General features: G+C 34.0%; 2 protein-coding genes, 1 non-coding gene and 1 pseudogene across 4 annotated transcripts; 2 read left to right on the forward strand and 2 right to left on the reverse strand.

Moving 5' to 3' along the window:
• Positions 1–1,193: 1,193 nt before the first annotated feature.
• On the reverse strand, positions 1,194–4,222 carry LOC121216098 (uncharacterized; annotated as a pseudogene).
• Positions 4,223–5,787: 1,565 nt separating this feature from the next.
• On the forward strand, positions 5,788–5,894 carry LOC121216522 (small nucleolar RNA R71). The gene has a single exon (XR_005912702.1). It is a non-coding gene; the product is annotated as a small nucleolar RNA R71 (small nucleolar RNA).
• A 12,875-nt stretch (positions 5,895–18,769) lies between these two features.
• On the forward strand, positions 18,770–21,590 carry LOC107899682 (actin-like). The gene is made up of 5 exons (XM_016825454.2): positions 18,770–18,909; positions 19,307–19,376; positions 19,510–19,903; positions 20,380–20,993; positions 21,221–21,590. The coding sequence occupies exons 2-5, from the start codon at positions 19,317–19,319 to the stop codon at positions 21,284–21,286; spliced, it is 1,134 nt and encodes a 377-aa protein (XP_016680943.1). The 5' UTR covers positions 18,770–18,909; positions 19,307–19,316; the 3' UTR covers positions 21,287–21,590.
• Positions 21,591–21,770: 180 nt separating this feature from the next.
• On the reverse strand, positions 21,771–25,182 carry LOC107899681 (probable protein phosphatase 2C 68). Of its 2 annotated transcripts, none has more exons than XM_016825452.2 (4): positions 24,433–25,182; positions 23,238–23,602; positions 22,318–22,554; positions 21,771–22,234 (listed from the first exon to the last, which is right to left on the reverse strand). In XM_016825452.2, exons 1-4 carry the CDS (start codon positions 24,758–24,760, stop codon positions 21,998–22,000), a joined length of 1,167 nt encoding a protein of 388 aa, XP_016680941.1. In that variant the 5' UTR covers positions 24,761–25,182; the 3' UTR covers positions 21,771–21,997. The 2 variants fall into 2 exon arrangements, with proteins under 2 accessions (XP_016680941.1, XP_016680940.1); XM_016825451.2 differs by having other exon boundaries at positions 23,238–23,605; positions 24,433–25,168.
• Between the last annotated feature and the right edge of the window lie 641 nt (positions 25,183–25,823).

Below are 25,823 nucleotides of genomic sequence, written 5' to 3' on the forward strand. Positions count from 1 at the left end.
AGAAAAATTTGTCTTACCACACCTGTTTTTGTAAAAATTAAGAGCTCTTAAGAAAAATAATTTTGAATCAAAAGATGGCAAATTAAAAAAAGTTGAGGGGCTTTTAGCTAAGGATGGGTGAAAGGGTGATGTGTCGCTCGGGTATACAAGGCAGCAACGCGCATCCGGGGATGGATGTGAGCAGCGTGCGGATCGTTGAGCAGGCCTAGTGTGGGCGCACGCGGGTGCTGCTGGACTATCAACTTGGTGATGTTGTGGCTAGGGAATTGTTAGGAGGTTTCACCACTTAAGGGTTTTGGTGTTTTTGGAGGGAATGGTGTATGAATGAAAAAAAATAAAAATAGATGGGTGGAATTTCCAATAAAAGGAGTAGGAGCTAGAGTAGAATTCTTAAAAATTCTAAGTTATATTTCTACTAAAAGTAAATAACAATTAATAATTAATATAATGCATATTAAATTATTATTTGCTATTAATTTATTAAGATAAAAACTTACCAAATAAAATATGATTAAATTAAAACTAATCCTAACTCTAAATAAAGCTGATAATAACTAATATATATTATAATGGATATAATTATTTATTAATAATTATCATATTTTTTTCTTTTTTTTATTGAACTAAAAACATTAATTCTAGATGCTTTTTGAAAATATTTACAAAAAAAATCTAATTTTTAATATTTACAATAAGAGCAACCAAATTTTTAAAAATAATTCAATTAAGTTCCTAGACTTAATGAAAATTCAAATTTGAGTTGCAACATAAAACTTGGATCAAAATTGACCCTTTTATTTGAAAAACTAAAAATTTATTTTGTCATTTAGGGAATAATTTCTTAGGAAATTATGTTAAAATCAATTCCCAAGAAAGATTGGAGAGGTCACAAGCGGTCCCTCTTAAGTTCCAATCTCCTAGACAAAATTTATTTAAACATACTAATCCCGAAAATATACCCTAAATCATTTATTCAAACAGAAGAACAAGAAAAATTAAATATCTAATAAAATGAACGAGATTTAATTCTGTTCATTTTTTTCTCCCCAGTAATGTTTCAAGCGTTGAGCATTAACTTGAAAATTACCTCCCTTACCTTAAAGTTCAACAACTCCGTATGGATAGACTCGATGAATCATAAATGGACTGGACCAACGTGATTTTAACTTACCTGGAAAGAACCTTAATCTAGAATTGAATAATAAGACTTGCTGACCTACTTTAAATTCTCGAACTCGAATGTGCTTGTCATGCCATTTCTTGAGTCTCTCCTTAAGTAATTTGGCATTCTCGTATGAAAACATTCGAAATTCTTCTAACTCATTAAGTTGAAGCATTCGTTTCTCTTTGGCACTTTTAATATCCAAGTTGAGTCATTGGAGTGCCCAGTAAGCTTTGTGTTCTAACTCCAATGGTAGATGGCAGGTTTTCCCAAAGACTAACCTATAGGGTGACATCCCTAAAGGCGTCTTGTATGCTGTCCTGTAAGCCCATAAAGCATCATCCAGTCTTTTAGACCAATCTCGTCAATTCGGGCAAACTATATTCTCAAGTATGCCTTTGATCTCCTTGTTTGCCAGTTCAGCTTGCCCATTCGTCTGCGGATGGTAAGATGTAGCGACCTTGTGTTTCACTCCATGTTTATCTAATAACCATTTCAACCACTTGTTCACAAAATGGGACCCTTCATCACTGATGATGGCTTTTGGGGTTCCAAACCTTGAGAACACATGTTTCTACAAAAACTTTACTACAACCTTAGCATCGTTTGTCGGATATGCCTCTGCCTCAACCCACTTAGACACATAGTCTACTACTACTAATATGTACTTGTGACCAAAAGACAGAGGGAAAGGACCGAGAAAGTCAATACCCCAAACATCGAATAATTCTACCTCAATGATGTTTATTCAAGGCATCTCATTTCTGTTGGTGACATTTTCGACCCTTTGACATTGATCACAACTCTTTACGTAAGCATATGCATCTTTGAATAGTGTTGGCCAAAAGAATCCGACTTGCAATACCTTGGCTGCAATACGTGTACCTCCGAAGTGTCCCCCACTCGGAGCTGAGTGACAATGGTATAAAATCTTATGTAATTCATCTTCTGCCATGCATCTCCTGATCATTTGATCTACACACTTTTTAAACAAATACAGTTCTTCCCAAAAATAGTACTTCACATCGTGAAGAAACTTTTTCTTCTGATGATACGTCTTATCGATCGACATCAAACCACAAGCTAAAAAGTTATCAATATCAGCAAACCAAGGGGTATTATGGACATGATTTACCTTCAGTATGTGTTATTCTGGAAACGTCTCTCGAATTGGTATAAGAGGAGAGTTCCCTTCTTGCGGCTCTAATCTGGACAAGTGGTCTGCTACTTGGTTTTCCACTCCCTTTCGATCTTGAATTTCTAGATCAAACTCTTAAACTAGAAGTACCCATTGGATCAGTCTCGGCTTAGCGTCTTTCTTGGGAAGTAAATACTTAATTATCGAGTGGTTCGTATAAACAGTCACTTTGGTACCTACAAGATAAGATCGAAACTTTTTAAAAGCAAAAACAATAGTAAGTAACTCTTTTTCTGTTACCGTGTAATTCAATTAAGCTTCTGTCAGAGTCCGACTTGCATGGTAGATGGGATGAAAAACTTTTTTCCTTTGCTGACCCATGATAGCTCCGATCACAAAGTCACTTGCATCACACATCAATTCAAATGGCAATCCCAGTCTGATGTGACTATTATGGGTGCCGAGACTAACCGACTCTTTAAATCATTGAAAGCTCTTAAGCACTACTCATCAAATTTAAACGTCGTGTCCTTCTCCAATAATTTGCATAAGGGTTTAGCAACTTTGGAGAAGTCTTTGATGAATCTTCGATAGAAACCGACGTGGCCCAAAAAGCTCCTAACACCCTTTACAGATATTGGAGGTGGGAGTTTCTCAATAACATCTACCTTTGCTTTATCTACCTCGATTCCATGTCTTGTTATCCAATGCCCTAGAACAATACCTTCTTGTACCATGAAATGGCATTTTTCCCAGTTAAGTACAAGGTCTGTTTCTTCGCATCGCCTTAGTACCTTGGCTAGATTGGCTAGGCAATCATCATATGTATCTCTGAATACTGAAAAATCATCCATAAAAACTTCCAAATATTTCTCAACCATGTCAGTAAAAATAGACATCATACATCTTTGAAATGTAGCAGGTGCATTACATAAACCAAATGGCATGCGCCTAAATGCAGATGTACTGTAAGAATAGGTGAATGTTGCCTTGTGCTAATCTTTCGGTGCTACTATAATCTGATTATACCCCGAGTATCCATTGAGAAAACAGTAATAGTCTCATCCTGCGAGTCTATCCAGTTGCTAGTCCAAAAATGGCAAAGGAAAGTGATCTTTCCTAGTTGCCTTGTTCAGCTTCCAGTAATCGATGCAAATTCTCCATCCCGTACCATTCTAGTCGGTATTAACTCATTATTCTCATTTTCAATAACCGTGATACCTCCTTTCTTTGGCACGCACTGGACCGAACTTACCCGTGAACTATCTGAGATGGAGTAAATGATACTCACATCTAACCACTTGATGATTTCTTTTTTGACTACGTCCTTCATGATGGGGTTCAGTCTTTGTTTTCCATCAATCGTCCCTTTTTTGCCATCTTTTAAGATAATCTTGTGCATGCATACAGATGGACTAATTTTGCGAATATCAACTATGGTCCATTCGATAGCCTTCTTGAACTGTTTCAACACCAGGATAAGTTTCTCTTCTTGCTCGGCAGTTAATCCTGCTAAAACAATCACAGGCAGAGTAGAAGAGTTACCTAAAAAAACATATTTCAAATATGAAGGAAGTACATTTAGTTTTAATTTAGGTGGCTCCTCGATTGACGCTTTTGGTTGGGCATAATCCATTTTCTCTAACTCCAAAGATTCAAAGTGGGATTGCGGATTAAATCCCCTTTGATTAGCTTCTAACAAAGCTAAGTATTCATCCTCCTCTTCATCATTCGGAGGATCTGATGTCAAAATTTGTTCCAATAGGTCATCAATATAATTGAGTTCCTTCTCCACGATTAAATCCTCTAAATCAGACACTGCAGAATAATCATCAATTGTGTTATGAAATCGCATAGATTTAAAAACATTAAATGTTACCTGAACATCCTAAACAAGCATAGTAAGCTCGCCCTTTACACATCAATAAGGGTCCTTCCGATTGCTAAGAATGGTCTTACTAGGACGATTGGCACCTTTTTGTCTACTTCAAAGATTAGAATCACAAAGTTAGCTAGAAAGATAAATTTGTCTACACGTACCAATACATCCTCGATTTTTCCCTCTAGATGTGCTAAGGATCGATCTACTAACTGAAGTGTAACCAAAGTAGGTCTAACTTCACCTATCCCCAACTTTATAAATATTGACATGGGCATCAAGTTGATACTCGCACCCAAGTCACATAATGCCTTACCACAATATGTCGCTCCAATATTGCAAGGTATGGTAAAACATCCAGGATCCTTCAATTTTGGGGGGTAGTTTGTCTTGAAGATATGCACTGTATTCCTTCATTAGGGCTACCGTCTAAAATTATCCAAGATTTTGTTTTTTAGACAGGATATCCTTTATGAATTTGACGTAGTTCGGCATTTGTTCAAGTGCTTCAACCAACGGGATGTTGATATGAAGTTGCTTGAATACGTCTAAGAACTTCTTGAATTGAATTTCCTGCTTCTGCTTCTGAAGTTTTTAAGGGTAGGGTGGTGGAGTTTTCTTTACTGAAACTGGTTGATTCATTTTATGTGGCAATTCTACATCTAACGGAGTTATTAGTTGATCAAAATTAGCTGGTTCAGAAGTTACCTTATCAGATTTTGTAGATTCAATTTTCGGTGAAACTGGAATTTCAACACTCGGTTGAACTTCCTCTAAGTCTTGAGCATCAGCTGGCTCCTTTTCAACTTCAACGGAATTGGGCTTTAAAGTCTTTTCGCTCCTTAATGTTAAAGCCTTACAATGCTCCTTCCCTATATTCCTCGGATTCTTCGTATCACTAGCTAAAGCACCTTGTGGTCAGTTTCTGAGTTCAGTTGCAAGCTAGCCCACTTGATTCTCCAAATTCCTTAGAGAGGCATCATTTTTCGCCATGTATGCCTTCAATAGATTCTCTAGGCTATTGATGGTTCAGCTTGGGTTGGTTTCTAAGCTTGTTGGGAAAAACTAGGTGGTTGGGTTGATCTACGTTGGACATAATTGTTACTGGTTCCTACCCCTTAGTTACTCCAGGAAAAATTCAGGTGGTTTCGCCATGATGGGTTATAGAAATTGAATTACAGCTCTTGTCTTCCTCGATTTTGGTTCTGGTTATCCATGTAATACACAAATTTTGGGTTCAATGGACATTCTTCAAACAAATGTCCTTCCCCACAATAAACACAGGCTACATTTTAAAATTGATTCAGTGGTTGTGCTGTAAAACTATTACACCCATTAGTAGTAAGATTTTTTAACATTGAGGATATTTATGATACTTGAGATGCGAGTGAAGTAATAGCGTCTACTTTATGTATTCCAGCGACTCGTCTTCCTGACAATGCTCAATTGGTTGGCCATTGATAATTGTTGCTGGCTATCCTCTCAATGATTTCATAAGCCTCATTATAAGACTTAGAAAGGAGAGCACCATTAGCAGAAGCGTCCACTACCATCCTCATGTAAGCATTGAGACCATTATAAAATGTCTCAAGTTGTATGCAATGTAAGATTCCGTGATGAGGGCACTTCCGTAATAATTCTTTGTACCTTTCCCATGCCTCATACAATGACTCATCATCCATTTGTTGGAAAGCAGTGATCTTGTTCCTCAACTTAGCATTCTTGCTAGGCACGAAATACTTCATAAGGATTTTTTCTGCTAACTCTTGCCATGTTGAAATTAAGTTTGGTGGTAATGAGTTCAACCAAGCTCGAGCTCTGTCCCTTAGTGAATATGGGAACAGCTTCAATCGTAATGCATCTTTGGGTACCCTGACTAACTTGAAAGAATCTTTCACCTCAATAAACAGTCTTAAGTGTAAGTGAGGATATTCGGTAGGCATTCCACTAAATTGACCCATTGTCTGAAGCATCTGGAACATGACTGGCTTCAACTCGAATTGTTGTGCCTTAATTGTGGGTCTCTTCAAACCCGAATTAAGCTCATGAAATACTGGCATGGCATACTGTCTCAAAGCTCTATCCCTATCATAAGCAATAAGGATAGAATTTTGAGTGAGGTTTGCTCTGTTTCCTTGATTCAGATTTTTAAAGTCCATCTCTTTAGTGCTTCTCTAACTTACTTGTCTTCTTAGCTGTCAAAAAGTTCATTCAATCTCAGGGTTTATAGGGAGTAAATCGATGATTCGATCAATACTTATAAACACCAAAAATAATCACAGAAAAATTAACTAAGTTAAATTTTGAACAAAAAAATAAACCAAAATGCAAAACTAACAACTTCACAAATAATGACTTTTTTAAAACACAGTCCCCGGCAACGGTGCCAAAAACTTGGAACGACGAAAATGTGCAAGTGTACACAATCGCAACAAGTAATAAAGTGACAAGTATATGCCGAGCTATCGTTCCCACAGGGACTGTGAAAAGAATTATTTATGAAGGCTATTTACAACACTTTGGTGAAGAAAAATACTTTTTTGAAGAGGGTGATTAAAAACTAAGATTTTAAACTAAGTAAACTAAATAAATAAATCTCAAATGCACGATTTCAAAATACGATTTTAATCAAGATGACATAATTGTGCTAGATTAATTACATTTCTTAACTTAGAATTATTAAACCCATGTTTATATTGTTACGAATAAGGTCACGGCAACTCGGTAATTTGCTAACTTATGAACATACTCACTTACCAAAATCCATTTATCTCTTGACTATATCCTTATGTCAATTCAACCAATTAAACAAATCTTAATAGGCAAATATGCTATTGCACATACATACTTATTAAATCAAAATAATCTCTTGTACATATCCCTATGTCAGCTCAAAAAAAATAACTCGATTTAATAAGCACATAAAAGACTATGTGAGGTAACAAAGTATCCTTACCTTGGAATAGTTTAATCACAATAATCTTGCAAGTTATGCAAGGCAAATGTATCGTCAGATACCGTTGCTAATCTAACCCTCAGCTCCCTTAGATGATTAAACATGCACTGATTATGTATTGTGTTCATTAATTACAATTTCAGTCCATTTAAATTTAATTCATTAGTTACCTAACAATTGTAATGCAAGAATAACTTAGTCATGATTTTACTTAATCAAGCATCTTACCGAGGCCTATAACAACATAAACACAATTTCAATAATTTTAACAAACGAAATGTAATCAACCTAACACGAATTAAATTCAAGCTAAATTGATTAAATTAACCATTCCAACAACATAAATATTCATAGATATGTTCAGCATAACAACAACAAAAATTAAAGAGATAGGAAACAAGAATCAAATCCGGTGTTTTTCCGTGGCTTGACTAGTTGCTCCGTTCTTCCTTCCCTATTTTCCTCGTTGACCAAGGCTGATGAATGCCCCTTTCCCAAGAGGAGAAATCGGCAAGAGAGTAAGGGAATTTTGGAATGGAAAAAAAGAGAGAAAGTGGAGAGAAGAGAGGAAAGAGGTGAATGTTTGAGGTGTGTTTTTCAAATGACTAGCCTAAGGGGGTTTTATAGCTGAGGAGGGCTACTAAAAATAGCTAAAATTATCAGCCAAAAAGCCTTCCCTTGGCCGGCCACACATGTGGCAAGGTTGATAGTTTCAACTTTGCTAATTTAGGCTTGGGGCAAATCTATAAAGCCACCAATTGTGGAGGTGTTTGAATGCAACTTGAACAAGTCTTCAAGGGCCTCTTTGCAAGCTTTAAATAATCAGCTAAGAAGCTGATTTAGGTCAGCTCTTGGGACAATTTTTGGGCTGTCCATTTCTTGGTCAGTTCAGTTCAACTAGACCACTTTTTCATAATTAATTAATAATAATTTATTAACCCAAATTAAATTGGATATAAATTAAAATTAATTATATTATAAATTAATACATATAATTTTGGACCGTCTTAGGCTAAAATTTAGTTCACCCCGATACTTTAAATTTCTTCTCGGTTTTGCGCTTCTAATAGTGTCTACCAAGCTATTTTTTGCCTTTTGTGCAAATTTGTCAAAAATAACTGAAATTTATCAAAATTAATTATAAAATTAACTAAAATTCAACATTTTCATATTTTAAGTGCACTTTAATTATTTTGTAAAAATTAATTATATTTTAGACAAGAATTTTATCGAAACTGTATGATTTTAAGTTAAAAAGAGTATGTAAAAATGTGTAAATTTTTGTGTTTCCAAACTTCTAGGCTAGCTTTGGGGGTTACAACAAGATCGCAATTTTATTCAACCGAGTGTGTCGTTTTGGGGTGCACCAATGTTGTTTGTGAAAAAGAAAGACGAATTGATAAGATTATGCATAGATTATCGGTGGTTAAATAGAGTCACAATAAAGAATAAATATTTGTTACCACAAATTGACGATTTTTTTTATCACTTGAAAGGAGCTATGATATTTTCTAAAATTGATCTCCGGTCTAATTACTATCAATTGCGAGTTAAAGAGCCAAATGTGCCAAAAATTACATTTAGAACTCATTATAGCCATTATGAGTTTCTGGTGATGCCGTTTTGTTTGACTAATGCCCCTGCTGCATCTATGGACCTAATGAATCAGGTTTTCCAGCCATACTTAGACAGACTTGTCATTGTTTTTATAGATGATATTCGGATATACTCGATTGAGAATTGTGTTGCAGAATTTGCATGAAAACAATTATATGCTAAGTTTAGCAAATGTAAATGTTGGCTTTAAGAAGTTGGATTTCTAGGACATGTCATTTCCACTAATGGCATCCAAATGGATCCGGGTAAAATATCGGTAATCATGGAATCAAAAGTTCCAAGAAATGTTTATGAGGTACGTAGCTTTCTAGGCTTAGCCGAGTATTATCGATGATTCATTAAAAACTTCTTGATAATAGCATTTCCAATGACGAAGTTACTGCAGAAAGATGTCAACTTCTTTTGGTCTGAAAAATGTCAAAAAAGTTTTGAGCACTTAAAAAACATGTTAACTGAAGCTCCAATTATAACTCAACCTGAAACCAGGAAAGAGTTTATTGTTTATAGTGATGTATCGCTTAATGGCTTGGGTTGCAGTTTGAAGTAGAAAGAAAAAGTACTAGCTTATGCCTCGCGACAGTTGAAACCTTACGAGAAAAACTACTCGATGCATGACTCAGAGTTAATAGTAGTTGTTTTTACCCTAAAAATATTGCGATACTATTTGTATGGTGAAAATTGTCATATTTTTACCGATCATGAAAGTTTAACGTACTTGATGACGCAGAAATATTTGATTTTATGATAGCCTAGACGGCTCGAAGTGTTAAAAGATTATGATTTGGTGATTGATTATCATCCTAGAAAAACAAAACTGGTAGCTGGCACTTTCAGCCGAAAGTCTCTATTTGCTTTGAGAGTTATGAATGCAAGTTTGACTTTAGAACGAGATGGCTCTATTTCAGCTGAGTTAAGAGTTAAGTCGATGTTCTCACCAAGCGTTTAGGAATTTCAAAAAAATGATCTAGACTATTATCGAAACAAAAACTGGTGGAAAGTGGTAAGACAGTTGATTTATGTATCGGTTTTAACGATTGCTTGTATTTTCAAGATCGATTGTGTGTACTGAATGATTCAAGGTTGAAACAGGACTTGTTAAATTAAGCTCACGATAGTGTTTATTCAATTCAACCTGGAAGCAATAAAAATTATAGTAATCTGAAGCAATTTTATTGGTGGCCGGGAATGAAACGTGAAATAACCAACTTTGTATCTAGATGTTTGATATGCTAGCAATTAAAGGCCGAACATCAAGTTTTGTCAAGTTTGTTACAACTTGGGATGATTCACGAGTGGAAATAGGAGCGTATTACGATGGATTGTGTGGCTATAGTTTCCAGACTGCCATATTGAAAAAGACTCGATCTGGGTTGTAGTTGTTAGATTAAAAAAGTCCGCTCATTTTATACCTGTTTGAACTGACTATTCGCTTGAAAAGTTAGCTAATTTGTACATCTCAAAAATTGTTAGATTTTGTGGCGTTCTTATATCTATTATTTTTTATTGTGACTCGAGATTTACCTCTAGGTTTTGGGGTAAGTTACATGTGGGTTTGGGTAACAAATTGAATTTTAGCACCACTTTTCATCTGCAAACAAATGGTTAGTCTGAATAAGTGATTCAGGGTCTACAAGATATGTTATGTTGTTGTGTGATTGAGTTTAAAAGTAGCTGGGAAAAATATTTACCATTAGTCGAGTTTGCTTATAATAACAACTATCAATTGATGAAGCTACGTGGGGAACGGGAGAATCTATGAAATCGCAATATCTGAACTTATTTTCAAGTAAGAAATTTTGGGGATGAAATTTTCTAAGGGGAGAGTTGTAATAGACCATTTTCAGTGGTTTTGGGACCACAATTTTGATAAGTGAGACCGTAAATATTATATACTTATTTATATAATATTTATGAGGTCATTAGAGTTTCGTATTAAATTTTGGTCCGGTAATTTTGATGTTTGAATGACTAATTAAGGTATAAGGATTAAATTGTAAAACTCTATCGCTGTAGATTTTTATTTGTTAAATGGCCTAGATAGTATTGTTGCAAAGGTTAAAATAGAAATTTAGCTACTTTAAAGCTTAGTGGTTGGTTGATGGTTTTTTTAGCTTAATGTTATGTTTATTTTATTATATCATTAAGTTAATAATAAGTAAAATGTGTTAATAATTAAAACAAAAAGAAACTAAAAACATCATCATCCATTTTCATTTTCTTTCTTCTACACCCGAAACCATAAGGAAACAAATAAGTCATAGCCATTTTCTTTAAGCACTATCGGCCCTTGCATGCGAGTATTCCCTAGGTCTGTTTGTAGTATTTTTTATATTTTTATATTGTTGTAGCTTAATCTAGCTAGTCTAGGGGCTATTTTGTAAAACTGTTAAAATTTTTAAAACTTGACATTAATGATTTTTAGATGTTCTTGGTGTTAAATGGTAGAATTTTAAGCTTGGTTGTTAAATAGGACTATTTTGTAAAGAGATTTTGGTTAATTTTGAGTCTAGGGACTAAAATGAAACTATGACAACTTTAACATGAAATTTTAGTAAATTTTAATGCTTGAGGGTTTGATAGGGATGTGTGTGTAATCGGTTTTAAGTTTGGGGTTTTAATTATGAAAGTTATAATAGTTTCAGTTTTAGAGACTAAATTGATTAAAATGTAAAAGTTCAGGAAATTTTTGTAAAATGAAATTTATAGGTAATATACATGAAAATAAGTATGGTAATGCAATTGATATTTATAAATTTTATTTAACTATTATTTAAATCAAGGATTGAATTGTGTGGAGGGAAATTCTAGAAAAAGGGAAAATTGTAGAATAGTCCCTACAAATCAACTTGATAGTTGAATATATTAGGTAAGTTCATAGGTATAGAAATATATTTATACATATTGTTTACTGTTGAATTGTGAGTGCATATATATGTTGTTAAGATTGTGAGTTGGGATTTAAAATGTTACGAACTAATGCTAAGGTGAGTAAGGACCTAATTGATAATTGTTAAATACTTGTGAAACATAATTCATATGGATTCCTAAATGAACGTAACTTTTTATAGCATATGTACTGATAACATGAAAGTGCCCCTAATTTATAAGTGCTAGGAATCTTTTTTAATGCCCGTTTGAACGTAGTGAACGATTAGGATACAATTGGCATGTCAATAGGGTTAGAATGCGTGCTTGTACAGGTTTGCACTCCGATGCCCTTGATAGTACTACGGTGCTCCCTAGTGTGGTGTTGTTACCCGAGTATCTGAATTACTTTTTTCTATAGTTCATTGAGCTAGTTAAACTTGTGATTGATTGTTTTATGACTCCTTGGTACATGTTGAATATATGTGGAAGGACTAGTTCGTATAACTTGTTAAATATTGAATTATTTGGTGATTTGGCACTATGATGAACTCACATGTTCCTTATGCGTTGTTATATCAGATTAATATTATTATGTTAATCATTTATTTACATATGCATGGTTGAGTTAAGTTGGTATATGAACTTACTAAGCTATTAAAAGCTTACTCTGTTTCATTTCCTGTTCCCTGTAGTTGACATTTTGCGGAACTAGGTTGTTAGATTAACTTCAAGGCTCAAACTATCAAGCTTCAATTTCGGTAGATTTTGGATCATTTTTATTCCAATTTTGTGGCATGTATATAGGTTGTGTCTTGAGATTATGTGTTTTGAAGTCTAAGTAATGAAATTATATAGTTTGAATATGGTTATTATATAATGTTGTTCTTAAAGGCTATTTGGTATGTTTGATGGAATGAATGGTAAAAGCATGCTTAGTTGATGTGTGCTTATCCTTTAATAATGGAAAAATTATGAATGGTAATGCTTTGATAAATGGTTGCTTATTAGATATATGTTATCTTTCGAATCATGAATGCATGTATGGAAGTTGAGGTTTGGATGTATTTTATATGTTATAATGTTAGTATATTACTTGAGACCTATATGGTTAATATTGGTATGTGTTAAGGCATGTGTTAGATATTTTTAAAAGGTAAGGTTTGAAAAGTATTCATGGTAAAATGGACAATTGTAATATGTATACTTGTGTGTATGGTTGAGCTTTACAATTGAATCATGTTGGTATTATAATTGTTGGATGTTTGGCTTAGATTTGGAACTTGTTTGTGATGGTGCCAAAATGGCATGTTGGTTAGGCATTTTTAGGTTGAATTATTTCATGTTTATGTTAGGTTTTCAATATGAATTGAGCATGTTTTATAGCACCATTTTATGTCTTTGGAAATTCTTATTTAAATAAATCGAATCATGGTTTAAATGGAGTTATTATAGGTCACATGGGTTACCATATGGTCGTGTGTCACACACTGTTTGGTGACATGGTTGTGTGCCACTGGTAACTTGAATGCATGAATATTGACATGATCTCAGTTTCTCACATGTCCCAGCCATACAACCATCTGAATGCTCGTAAGATTTTACATTTAGGTCCACATAGCTTCAATTTGTTACACGACCCGGCGACACGACCCTGTGACTATACCAGCCTTACACAGTATCAATCTTGTACACGGCTTGAAGGCACGGCCATGTGATCCAATGTCACATGGCCTCAGCCTGTCACACTGCCATGTGACCCTTGTTTTGTGTTTTTGCCTCACTTTTATGTAAAGTTTTAAATTAATCCATGTTTAGTTCTGAATTATTTTTAGAGCTTTCGTAAGCTTGATTTTAAGCCCAATCTTGCACGTATAACATATTTTAATTGAATGGTTGTTTTAAAGAGTTTTTGAATTGAAATAGCATGCCCCTGTTCTATTTTTTACTGTAGCATTTTGTAGCCCTATTTCGGCGTTAGGGATGGGTGAAGGGTGTTACAAATGAGGCATGTCAAAAAGGGTATAATGAAAGTTTGAAAAAATAAATAACGTGGATAAGAACCATATGAAAATATCTCTAGATAAAACATGGTTATGACTAGACCAGGCATTATGTCCTCCTACGTTCAGCTTAGAGAGAATGAAGTATTGGCTATGCCAACTTAGTTCATAAATTCCCCCACGAAATCCAATGAGATTAACTCTGTGCATAGAATCTCATTTTCTTATGATTTAAGCAGCCTTTTATAAGTTTGTATGTACAAAACTCACTAAGTTCTTCTGAACTTATACATTTTACTGCTTAGAAGGTAGATAAAGACTTGGAAATAAATGAGGGACCTAGCCAAACTCCTCTGGAGTTAAGAGATGGGCACGGTAGTTGTCCCATGTATATGGAGAGGCTTCCTTGGAGGCCATGCCTCAGGGTTTAAGTGGTTATGTCTGTAATTGAGTATTAATTTAAAATTTTATAAATAATTTGTTGGAATCCAAGTTGTAAGAGTTTATTACTAGTTCTGTACGTTTTTTTTATCTAATAGTTAGATTTTAAAATTTAAGTCGTCTAAGTATGTATTAAAGCAGAATTAGAAATATCGTTAAGTAGAATTAGAAATTTAAGTCGTTACAGTTGTGAATGACGCTACATACTGTAGAAGTCGTATACCCAACGCACCAACTTTCGATTCCTTATATTATTTGAACTCTGGCTTTTATTTACATCAAAATATATGAGTCACACATATATAGTCCGTCATCCACTTAAGATTTAGGTATGTCATACTATGATCATCACAAGTGAATAAATCCATAAACAGATTCAAAATCTATTCTCCTTGGGTCTAGTCCGATGTACTACCAGTCCAGTCAATCAGATATATGTCTCTATCTTCTGGAAGTCATCCGCTCTGATGCCCAAGATAAAATATCTCCCCAATTGGACTTGATAGACAACATATTAGTCTTTCAATTGGTTTGCTCACTTTTTATTAGACTAAGGACATGTTTAGGTTTGTCTACTAATATAAGTTGTCTTTTTGTATTACGATCTGGCCATGTAATATCGCTTAGTATTAATTAAACATTAGACAACCAGTGAGCAATATTTGCTTCTATTTTGCTTTGCATGAAAAAATCATATGGGGAAAATTATACAAAGTATTTTAATGTAATAAATGAATTTGTTTTATTAACTAATCTGTTCAGAAAAAAATTACAAGTTTACAAACGAATATACCACACTCAGGGCATTAGATCCAACATAGCAACATTTGTATCTCCAACTTTGTTGTACCGCACAAATAGTTGAGGCTAGCCATTGACTCATCCTCTGTTTTCTTGAGCTGCCTGATAATGACCCTTTGCTTTTTTACCACCTCCTTCCACAAACCAATTCCAGATCTTCTGCCACCTCTAAATAGAGTTCTTCCAGACTTAATATTTTCAATGATTTTATTAAAAATATAAAAAAATAAATCATCGTAATAATATAACTTATTTTAAATATGATATCATATTTTATTAATTTTTAAATTAAATTGTTGTTTAATTAACTCATGGTAACAACTCAAATTGAAATTTAAATAATAATATAAAGAATGCAAAAGGATTAAAAGTAAAACATAGAGGAGAGAAAAAAATCAACGATAACAACATTAATTGAACAGGAGAAAGAGAACAATAATATAATAGGCCCTTTTTCTTTTCTTTTTTTAAAGGCAATAATATTTTTCAGTGAAGAAAATGACGTGGTCAAACGTCTAAACCTCGGTGTGAGGGGAATGACGGACCACGTTGTCTGTTTTTATTTAACGGTAAGGCATCGCACGTATTATACACTGCACAAAATCAAACGCCTACGACACCCGTTCTATTATGTCAACGTTGATCCGGCATCTGATGGAGACGATAAAATATAGCCGGATCAGACAAGTTCAGCTGGAAATCGCAGCAGTTGAATAATAACTTGTATTATATTTGAGTGTTCTGAATTAAATTGAAAATTAATTAAAAACCTATTCTTTTATAAAAACAAATTAGATCGTTGTAAAGTAATTTTATCTTTTAAATTTTTATGTAAAATCAATAAATATTTACACGTAACTGGACTTCATTTCAATTAAACTTTTATTTAATTCTTATATAAGATTTGAATAAATAAAAAATTTTCACCCTCATTATTAGTGGATTGTAATCTAAGACCAAATTCTATCAAAGGTCTTTATACTATATTTTTTTATAGATTTAGGTATTGTTTGCCAAACTAAAAAATAAATAAATATTAAACATACTTAAATGGTTTGGTAAATATAAATTTTAAATTATGATGTTTTTACTTTTTTATCCTAGTTCTTTAAAAAAACCAATTTATGTTTTTATAAAAGTATTTAAAAGATAATATAGTTTTTGAATAAAATAAAATAAGCTTAATATAAATTTTATTGAGTGATAAGTAAATTTTATCTACTTTTAATTTTTAACATCTTTTCATTAAAAAATTTCAATTAAGTAATTTTTATTAAGGGTGAGCATTCAATCAAATCAAGTTGAATTGAGTAAAAAAATTTTGAGTTAATCGAGTTGACAAGTCCTATTTTATCATCCTAATTCGATTTGAAATTTTTTCGAATCAAATCGAGGAAAATGAAATTCAAGTTGAGCCGAATCGAGTAAAATTGTTCAAGTTAAATTTAAAAAATTAAACATGACAATTTAAAATCTTGTTACAATATAACTAATTTCATATTACAACACATAAATTTGAAACCATATATATTTGAAAACATTTTCAAAGCAAAATAAGAAAAATAAAATAAAATACTTTAGTATGATAAACTTGAATCATTAATTAACTTATTTAGGTCGCCAAAATTATTATTTTAGAGTTTTTTTTTAATTTTTAACTTTTTTATATATTCTTTAGAATTTTTTAGAATTTTTATAATTTTTTTTATTTTTATAAATATTTTGTATTTTAGAAATTATTTTATTTTTTTTGTAATTTTTATTGAGAAAAAGAGACTAATTTGTTCATTTTCAAAATTGACAGAGACCAAAGAGATTTTTACACTAATTTGTTATTCAAATTATTCGAATTTTATAACTTAATTCGAACTCGAAACTCAAAAATTTGAGTTAGCTTGAAAAAATTAAATAACTCGGTTCGAATAACTTAAAATTCGAATTTTTCGAATTCTTTAATCGAATTTTTCTCACCCTAATTTGTACATTTTAAAAAATGAAAATATTTCAATGCAATATGAGATATGCTAGTTTCTTTATTACAACATGATTATTTTGTATTCCTCTACATTTTAAAATGTTTATTTTCATTGGTGAAGCAAAAGTTTTTAGTTAATTTCATCTTATTTAACAATCTTGGAATGTTTGTTTACATTTGAAGAAAAAGATAATATCCGTCAAATGTTAAAAATGTAAGGGTAATTTACCAATAAAAGCCTTTTTTTTCAAAATTTACCGAAATGGGCCAACTATTTAATTATTTACCGGAATGGTCCATTGTCCGCGAAATCGCGTCCACGTCAGCTCGATGTCAGGGTACGTGCCGGGAAATCGCGTCCACGTCAGCGCGACTTGCTGACGTGGACGGAAATCGTGCCCTAGAGGACGCGATTTGCTGACGTGGCATGAACAGTTTATGTTTTTTAGCTTGAAAAACTTTGAAAGGCCATAACTTTTGGCTCGGTTGTCCGATTGAGACGATTTTTTTTATTTCGAATAACTTTTCGAGATCTACGCGTTGACAAACTGCTTAGAGATGAATAGGGACTGATTTGTAAAGTATAATTTGTTAGTTACGAGTATAGGGACTAAAGTGTAATTATTTCAAAATTAGCATGAAATTTTTGTATTTAAGAATATTTGAATGTTATGGAAGGATGAATTTGAATTTGAATTGAAAAACGAAGCTTAGATTTGAAAATATGACTATTTAGGTTTTAGGGACTAAATTTAATAAAATGGAAAATTTTAGGGAACTTCTCAAAAGTGAAATGAGCTGACTTATACCTATAACAGGATGATATAAGAAAATTCTGTAAAAAAAAGATCCGGTGTTTACTTCAAATAAATAAGGAAAATAATGATTTGAATGTTTCAAAATTCAATTTTAAACCGAAAAAATTGAAATTTAGGGGCAAAAAAGAATCTTTTTCGACAAAAACTGCGGCAAACCGCCTTTGGCGGTTTGTCAGCGCGTAGATCTCGAAAAGTTATTCGAAATAAAAAAAAATCGTCTCAATCGGACAACCGAGCGAAAAGTTATGGCCTTTCAAAGTTTTCCAAGCTTAAAAACATAAACTGTTCATCCACGTCAGCAAATCGCGTCCTCGTAGGCGCGATTTGTGTCCATGTAAGCAAATCGCGTTGACGTGGACGCGATTTCCTGACACGTACCTTGACATCGCGCTGACGTGGATGCGATTTCGCGGAAAATGGCCCATTCCGGTAAATAATCAAAAAATCAGTCTATTTCGGTAAATTTTGAAAAAAATGGATTTTATTGGTAAATTACCCAAAATGTAAGAATACTCAAGTCAAACTATTTAACGAAATTGGTTTCAAGGTTCCAACTAAAATATTAGATTATGTTAGAAGGGAGTAAATTCACATATAATAATAATAATAATAATAATAATAAAGTTGATATCAACAACTTTAGACAGTTGGGAACGGAGTGCTGAGTTGGCATATTTTTCATTTTCATGATTATAATTAGTCCACCACTAAAGTGATCAAAAAGGAATTTTATTTTTCTTTATTTAGTAGGGCCCTTTATAGGACCAAATTGCCCCCTTTATTGAATTCTGCTTTAACAGCTATGTCCTAAAAGAGATTGTCCCAACTCCCAAAGCCCCTAGTTGTAAAACATATATAAATATTGCTAATGGAAATAAATTTCTTTTTTGAGGAAAATATTGTGAAACATGAAACGACTTCATTGACTTGGAATTAATTTTTCATTGAAATAAAAAAAATTCAAAATTTGTTTTCGGAGCCATTTGCTATTTAATTAATATTTTAAAGAGAGGGAGCCAGCTGTTTCCACCAAGAACGTGACGAGAAATGGGGTCCGTAGATGGGGAACAGTGGAAATGGACGGACAAGATCATCCGGAATTTGAATTTCATGTGAATTTAAGACGAATTTACATTTGAAATGGAGTTTCATTTGCAGTGTTGCCCCTCTTTAAAATAAAGAGGGCGGGTACCTTTAACTGCACAATTCCACAACTTCAACACTCCGTCTAAGGGAGAGAATCCACAAGCAAAGGTATTTCGTTTCTATTTTTATCTATCAATTTTAGGCACTAATTAGATCGGATTTCGACGCTTAGATCTTCAACTTCAGCATCTTTTAATGTAAAATTCCGACTTTTTCACTTATTTTGCATTTAATTATTGCTAATTCTGCTGCTTTATCATCTCATAGAATGTGAATTTATTGTTTTGGAGTTAGATGAAGAGTTGAATAAAAGGTTTTTCGATTTAATTCCTCAATTGAAGTTCACTATGGTGGAAATAATGCGTGTATAATTCATTTTTCATGATCTTTTTCGAATTGGGATGCTAATAGTGCCATATCTTAGAAATAGCTTTTGGTGATGATTCTGATATGAGATCATTTATTAATATATATATATGATTGTTGGTGTTTGTCTATGAAACAGGCAATAGAAAATGGCAGAAAACGAAGACATTCAGCCTCTTGTTTGTGACAATGGGACTGGAATGGTCAAGGTAAGCATTTAGATGATATCCATCTCATCTTATAGCAGTATGTTGATAGTAGTGTAGTATTAGTCTGGAATAAGCACATTGGTTTTATTGATCAGTCTTTTATTTAGATGCTGATTCATGTCCAACTTTTCAGGCTGGATTTGCTGGAGATGATGCTCCAAGAGCTGTATTCCCTAGCATTGTTGGTCGCCCACGTCACACTGGTGTGATGGTCGGTATGGGCCAAAAGGATGCTTATGTGGGAGATGAAGCTCAATCGAAAAGAGGTATTTTGACTTTAAAGTACCCAATTGAGCATGGTATTGTTAGCAATTGGGATGACATGGAGAAAATCTGGCATCATACCTTCTACAATGAGCTTCGAGTTGCCCCTGAGGAACATCCGGTTCTCCTCACAGAAGCTCCTCTTAACCCAAAGGCCAATCGTGAAAAAATGACTCAAATTATGTTTGAGACATTCAATGCCCCTGCTATGTATGTTGCTATCCAAGCTGTTCTTTCCTTGTATGCCAGTGGCCGTACAACCGGTATGCACTTTCTCTTGATTGTTAAACATTATGCATGTGAAACTTATATCCATCCAACGATAGGTTAATAAGATTTATATCTGAAAAGTGCTAAAACAAAATTTAGGTACCATGCAAAATTGGAAATATTGTTGCCTGGATCTTATTAGAAAACAGATTTGCTAACTTCATTTGTCATGATCAAGCATCGTAAATCAAGATCTATATAAGTCCATATAAACATATCATTCTACATTTCAGACATGCATATTACTCTTGCAACAACTTGCTTGAGTGAATATCTGGTATCTTAACTTCCCCGTTTCCATGAACGTGAAAAAAATATTAGCAGCAATCCTCTATTCCTCTAGTTCAAAAATTACTTTGGTCTCATTACCAAGTTTATTCTGCTTGTCATAGAATAATAGTGATTGTACATTTGAACAAATATGTTCTGTAGTCACTCTTACCGTAACAGCCATGGTTAATTTGTTTAGGTATTGTTTTGGACTCTGGGGATGGTGTGAGCCACACAGTCCCTATCTATGAAGGCTATGCTCTTCCACATGCCATCTTGCGTCTCGACCTAGCTGGTCGTGATCTCACTGATGCTCTCATGAAAATATTAACGGAGCGTGGTTATTCTTTCACAACTACGGCTGAGCGGGAAATTGTGAGAGACATGAAGGAGAAACTAGCTTACATTGCTCTTGACTATGAACAAGAGTTGGAGACAGCAAAAACCAGCTCTGCCGTTGAGAAAAGCTATGAGCTACCTGATGGACAGGTTATTACCATTGGGGCTGAACGATTCCGTTGTCCAGAAGTCCTCTTCCAGCCATCCATGATCGGGATGGAAGCTGCTGGCATTCATGAAACGACATACAACTCAATCATGAAGTGTGATGTGGATATTAGGAAGGATCTCTACGGAAACATTGTCCTCAGTGGTGGCACCACTATGTTCCCTGGAATCGCTGACAGGATGAGCAAGGAAATCACAGCATTAGCCCCAAGCAGCATGAAGATTAAAGTGGTTGCACCACCAGAGAGGAAGTATAGTGTTTGGATAGGAGGCTCCATTTTGGCATCCCTGAGCACCTTCCAGCAGGTACACTATCCTTATTCGCTCATATCTTGGTTGGTTCCTTCACAATTTTTCACAATCTTCATGTTTTACGTAAATATGCTTATAAAAAACTTACTTACAAGGGCTATGTCCCTTACTTAAATTAAACTAATGGCTGATGGAGAATGGTTTAGACAATGTTTGTTTATCACATTTTTGACTTGAACGAATCGGCACTTTTAAGATATTAAAAGGTGATACTTTGGCAGATGTGGATTTCAAAGGCAGAGTACGACGAGTCTGGGCCATCAATTGTGCACAGGAAATGCTTCTAGAGAAGAGCTATACATACAGTATACGTTTTGTATCACAGCAAAGCTTATAAATCAAGTGGTTGCTTTCTTTTCTTTTCTGCTCTGTTAATTTATTTCCCCCCTTTTTTTTTTCCGCCTTCTTTGAGTTGGTTTCCAGTGTTGCTTTATGGAGGGATTCCTTTTTTTTTTTTTTTTTGAGTGTAGAAGAGGTGGTGTATTGATTGATTTGTTACCGATATGGTTTTGGACTGAATCAGAAATTCTTTTTATTATAATTTCACTAGCCTTTATCTAATATGAAGAACTATTTTACTCTTGTTTTAAAGAGATTGCAATACATTTTATTGGATGTTATTACCATATGTTAATTAACATAAAAACTGAGTAGGGTTCCTTTTTTCTTTAATTTATTTGGGCGATGTTGTAATCTTCAAATTTCACTCGCTAAACATACGAATACCAAATGAAAGGGATAATGGAAAATGAGCAAGAAAAAGAAAAAAAATGAAAAATGTAGCTTCTCTTAAAAAGGGGTTATCATCATAAAGTTGGGAATCAAAGTAATACTAGTAAAATCAAAATTAGTTCAAACTTTTCTTGCTTGGTAAGGAGAAAGAAAAAAAGAAAGTAAAATCCGTACAGAAACCCCACTGATTATTTGAAGTGGCAAGCTATTAATTCAGATGATGATAGACCACATGTGCTTGCATTTCCTGATTTACATCTCAAGACTTAAAGAATGTTGAAGTTTGATGGTCCAATGGAGTCGGCGAACCCCTTTACAGACTGCTCCAGAACAGGCATCTTCGTACTCAGCGACTCCTGGTCTATAAAGATGACAACAACCGTAATATCATCATGGAAAAACCGCCTTATCCCTTTATCTACCTTCTTCAGGTCATCATATCTCATCTCCCTTTTCCTAGCCGCCTCGTTTAAAGCTGTTTTAATAAGCCTTCTTGCAATTCCCTGACATTTTCCGGGAGAGAGTTGACAGTGAGATAACATGGTACAAGAAGATGTAAACCTATGCAATAAAAGTTCGCGCTTACTGCTCGTGGAGAGTTGGAAACAATCTCGACGGCCTGCTGATTCGTCAAATGTTCCCAAAGTCCATCCGATGCAAAAATGAGAAACTTATCACTAGGTTGTAAAACCCTGGTGCACAACAATGGTTCTGCTGTTAGCACAGGTCGACGAATGGGTTCAGAGAGGTGAAACCGTGGGAAAGAAGGATCGAGAGAAAACTCAGGCCTCTTCAAATATGCATCTCCAATAGATCTGGAAACCTGGTGTACCAGTTCATAGGCAAACACCAAAGAACATACAACAGTCAAAACAAGCAAACCAACATCAAACTGACCTCCATGTAAAAGAAAAAACCACAACTTTTGAATATAAATATGTTCATATCAAGAACCAACTACAATGCACAGCTCGCTGAATATGATTATCGTACAGCACCAGTAATAGCTACGAATCAACAGAAGTTGGAGCATTTTGCCATTACAAAGAAAAAGTTCTGGCCATCAACAATATAGCTACAAATATCCGTAATATATGACCAAAAGCAGGGTAAAAAAAACAGGAAGGCTATGAGTAAACGTACATATAGCAACAATAAGCCTCAAAATGAATCCTTAAGATTCAGAGAGAAATTAACACTGAATGACGTAAGAGGTTACCTAAGCAATGAAGTCAAAGGAAATAGATTAAGGCAGTAAACAAATCAACATTTTGACTCGTAATCTGATATTTGAAGACTCAATCCTTTGATAATCATAGAACAGCTTGTATATATCTATCTGCTCAGGGGTGTAATATCATTCCAAACAACCTTAAAAACATACGCACGCAAATTATGCTCCATTATCGCTTATGTAAAGAGAAAAGTAAGCCTTTCTTTTTGTGTGTTCTAGTAGTGATCCCACCTGAAAACATCATATATACAAATGAACAAAAGAGAGCATACCTGAATGATGCCTTTAATACGCCACACTCCATGCTTCATAACAACGATATGAGAATCATCAGGATGCAACGACCTCAGCTCCTGTCTCACCTCCTCTATACTTGCATTATGATCTCTAGTCAACTGCTCAGCAACTATCTTATTTGACCTACCTAAATACCCGATTACTGCTCGAGAATCACCCAAATTAGCGACATATAACGTCCCCCTCCATATAACTCCAACCAGACAACAAGATCCGATTGCAGCAATTAACGGTTTTATTCCACAAGACCTACGCACAAGCGCGAGAAACCCATCTTCAGTTGCGGAGAAAGCATTTCTAAGAATATCTTCCGAAATGGTTCCATTTGCTCGAGCAAGCCCTGCTAAATGATATATGTAAGATAGTTTCTACAATTAATTACCAAAAAGCAATACAAAGGAAAGCATTCATTTACTCTGGAATGAAGAACACAATCATACAGTTCAATCTTTTGTATCAGAGCTCCCTTTACATTCTAATTACAGTCCAATGAATAAATGTAAGTCTTTGTTAACCAAATGATGAATTTCCAGAGTCCACTACTGTGCAAGTTAACTTTGTTTGTTGACAAGTTGACATTATATTTAAGCCCTAACATGTTTCCATTAAAAACAAAATTTTTATTTACCAAATTTAGAATTCCCAATAAAATCCTACTCACTGTGATCACACATCAATATTTTTATTTTTATTTTTTTTGCACCAAGAAAATAGACAAACAGAAAAATACAAATTCATATAAGATTGCTTTAAACCAGCATCTATCACAGCCGACTGCAAAAATGAAAACTAGTTTGGCTACCAACATAAACTACATTCAAACAATCGTGGAAAAAGAAATGAATAAATAAATAAACAAATAACAGTCCAAGAAATCTAAGCAAAGATGTATACAAGATGGCTCAAAACAAAAACAAGAGGCTTATATTGAAAGAATATAGCTAAAGACATTGAGACTAAAGAAGAAAGAAAGTCATAACTTTACCACCGTATGTAAAGAAAATTACAAGTGTTAAAATCAAGGGTAAAAAAATCCCCAAGAACTCAACTCACTACAGATAAATAAAGAACATAAATCATTGAAACCCCTAAACAACTCTGAAGCATCCACTTAAAAAAGAAAAGAAATTGACAAACTTCAAGAGGAAAAAAGTAAAAAGGGAAACTTACTAATCAAATTTTGAAAGAGATGATCAGAGATAAAGCGAGAAGCATCAGGGCCACCATGTCCATCGTAGACACCAACAAAAATTGCATCTTTGCCAGTCTCAACTTGACTATGATCTTCAATGATCTCATTGGCTTGAACAACAGCAAATGAAAAATCACCACAAGAGTGTTTTTCAAGGTCTCTACACCAAAGAAGCGAGTCACGTAAAGAAAAAGAATCTTCTTCAAGTTCATCACTATTGCTATTGTTGTAATCCTTGTTCATACGGGCATATCGACTCACTGGTCTCCAACAAGCCAGAGCTATCCTTGCCAACCATGAAAACATCCCTCATTTCCCTTAGAAACAAACAAAAAATGGAAAAGGAAAACAATGGGATTCCTGAGGCTTTTGGATACTTGAAGTTTTGGACCAAATAGTTTTGATCAAAAGAAGTGAATTTCAGATTGGGTTTGTTGGAAAAGTAGTGAGGAAAGTATGAAAGACTTGAAAAGGGTAATAGCTAGAGTGATGAATCAAATAAGCAGAAGAAATGTAAAACAAAAAAAGATTTAAAAAAAAAAGGAAAAGAAAACACTTTGATGGATCAGAGAAACAGAGAGAAAGTGGGGTGACCGTGAGAGTTATAGAGAGGAAAAGTTGACATTTTTCCTTTTCTTTTGTTTTTTGTTTTTCTTTTTTCCTCTTTTCAGAGGGAAAGAAAAGTTGACGAATCCTATAAGCAATAGCAAATACCAGATAGCAATGCTTCTTTATTTTATTTATTTCATTTTTCCTTATAGAAAATAGAAAGTTGTCATTTTTTTATATATATTGTTTTTCTTTCTTAATTTTATATTATATTTTGACTGAGAATTACGATGATGCCATTAATTTGAAGATGAGATGATGGCCTTAGATCTGGGACCGGCCTCTCAGGCGTTGAAATTTATCTCTACTAATTAAAACGTTTGATTTTTTATATAATTATTTAACAACGATTAATGCTTCAAATTTTAAATTTTATATCTATAGATTTAGAGGCAGTGGTTGCATGTGGTTTATAATGATGTGTGAATATTCATTAAAAGTTTCGGGTTGTTGAAACTTGTGTGTGGAATGCTTAGTATTTTCTTGGATACAAGAAGGTTTATATATATAAGCTTGGTATGGATCCCCTTTGGGAAGGTGTCCTATAACGTAGGACCATGGAATGCTACTAGTAGACCCTTGGGGTGTTGTATTAGAATGTGATTTTATAAGGTATGCCCTAGTCTTTGAAGTCAATTATGTGATATAATTAAGGAAGCCTCTGAATGGACCTTCATATGACATGGTAATCGCCCATATGAGGAGCGTATGGGAATTTGGTGGGCTTCTTTGTAGGTGAGCTTTTCTTGGTCAAAGTGGT

The sequence above is a fragment of the Gossypium hirsutum genome, chromosome D04 (genome assembly GCF_007990345.1).
Source record: "Gossypium hirsutum isolate 1008001.06 chromosome D04, Gossypium_hirsutum_v2.1, whole genome shotgun sequence".
In the NCBI taxonomy this organism is placed as follows: Eukaryota; Viridiplantae; Streptophyta; class Magnoliopsida; order Malvales; family Malvaceae; genus Gossypium; species Gossypium hirsutum.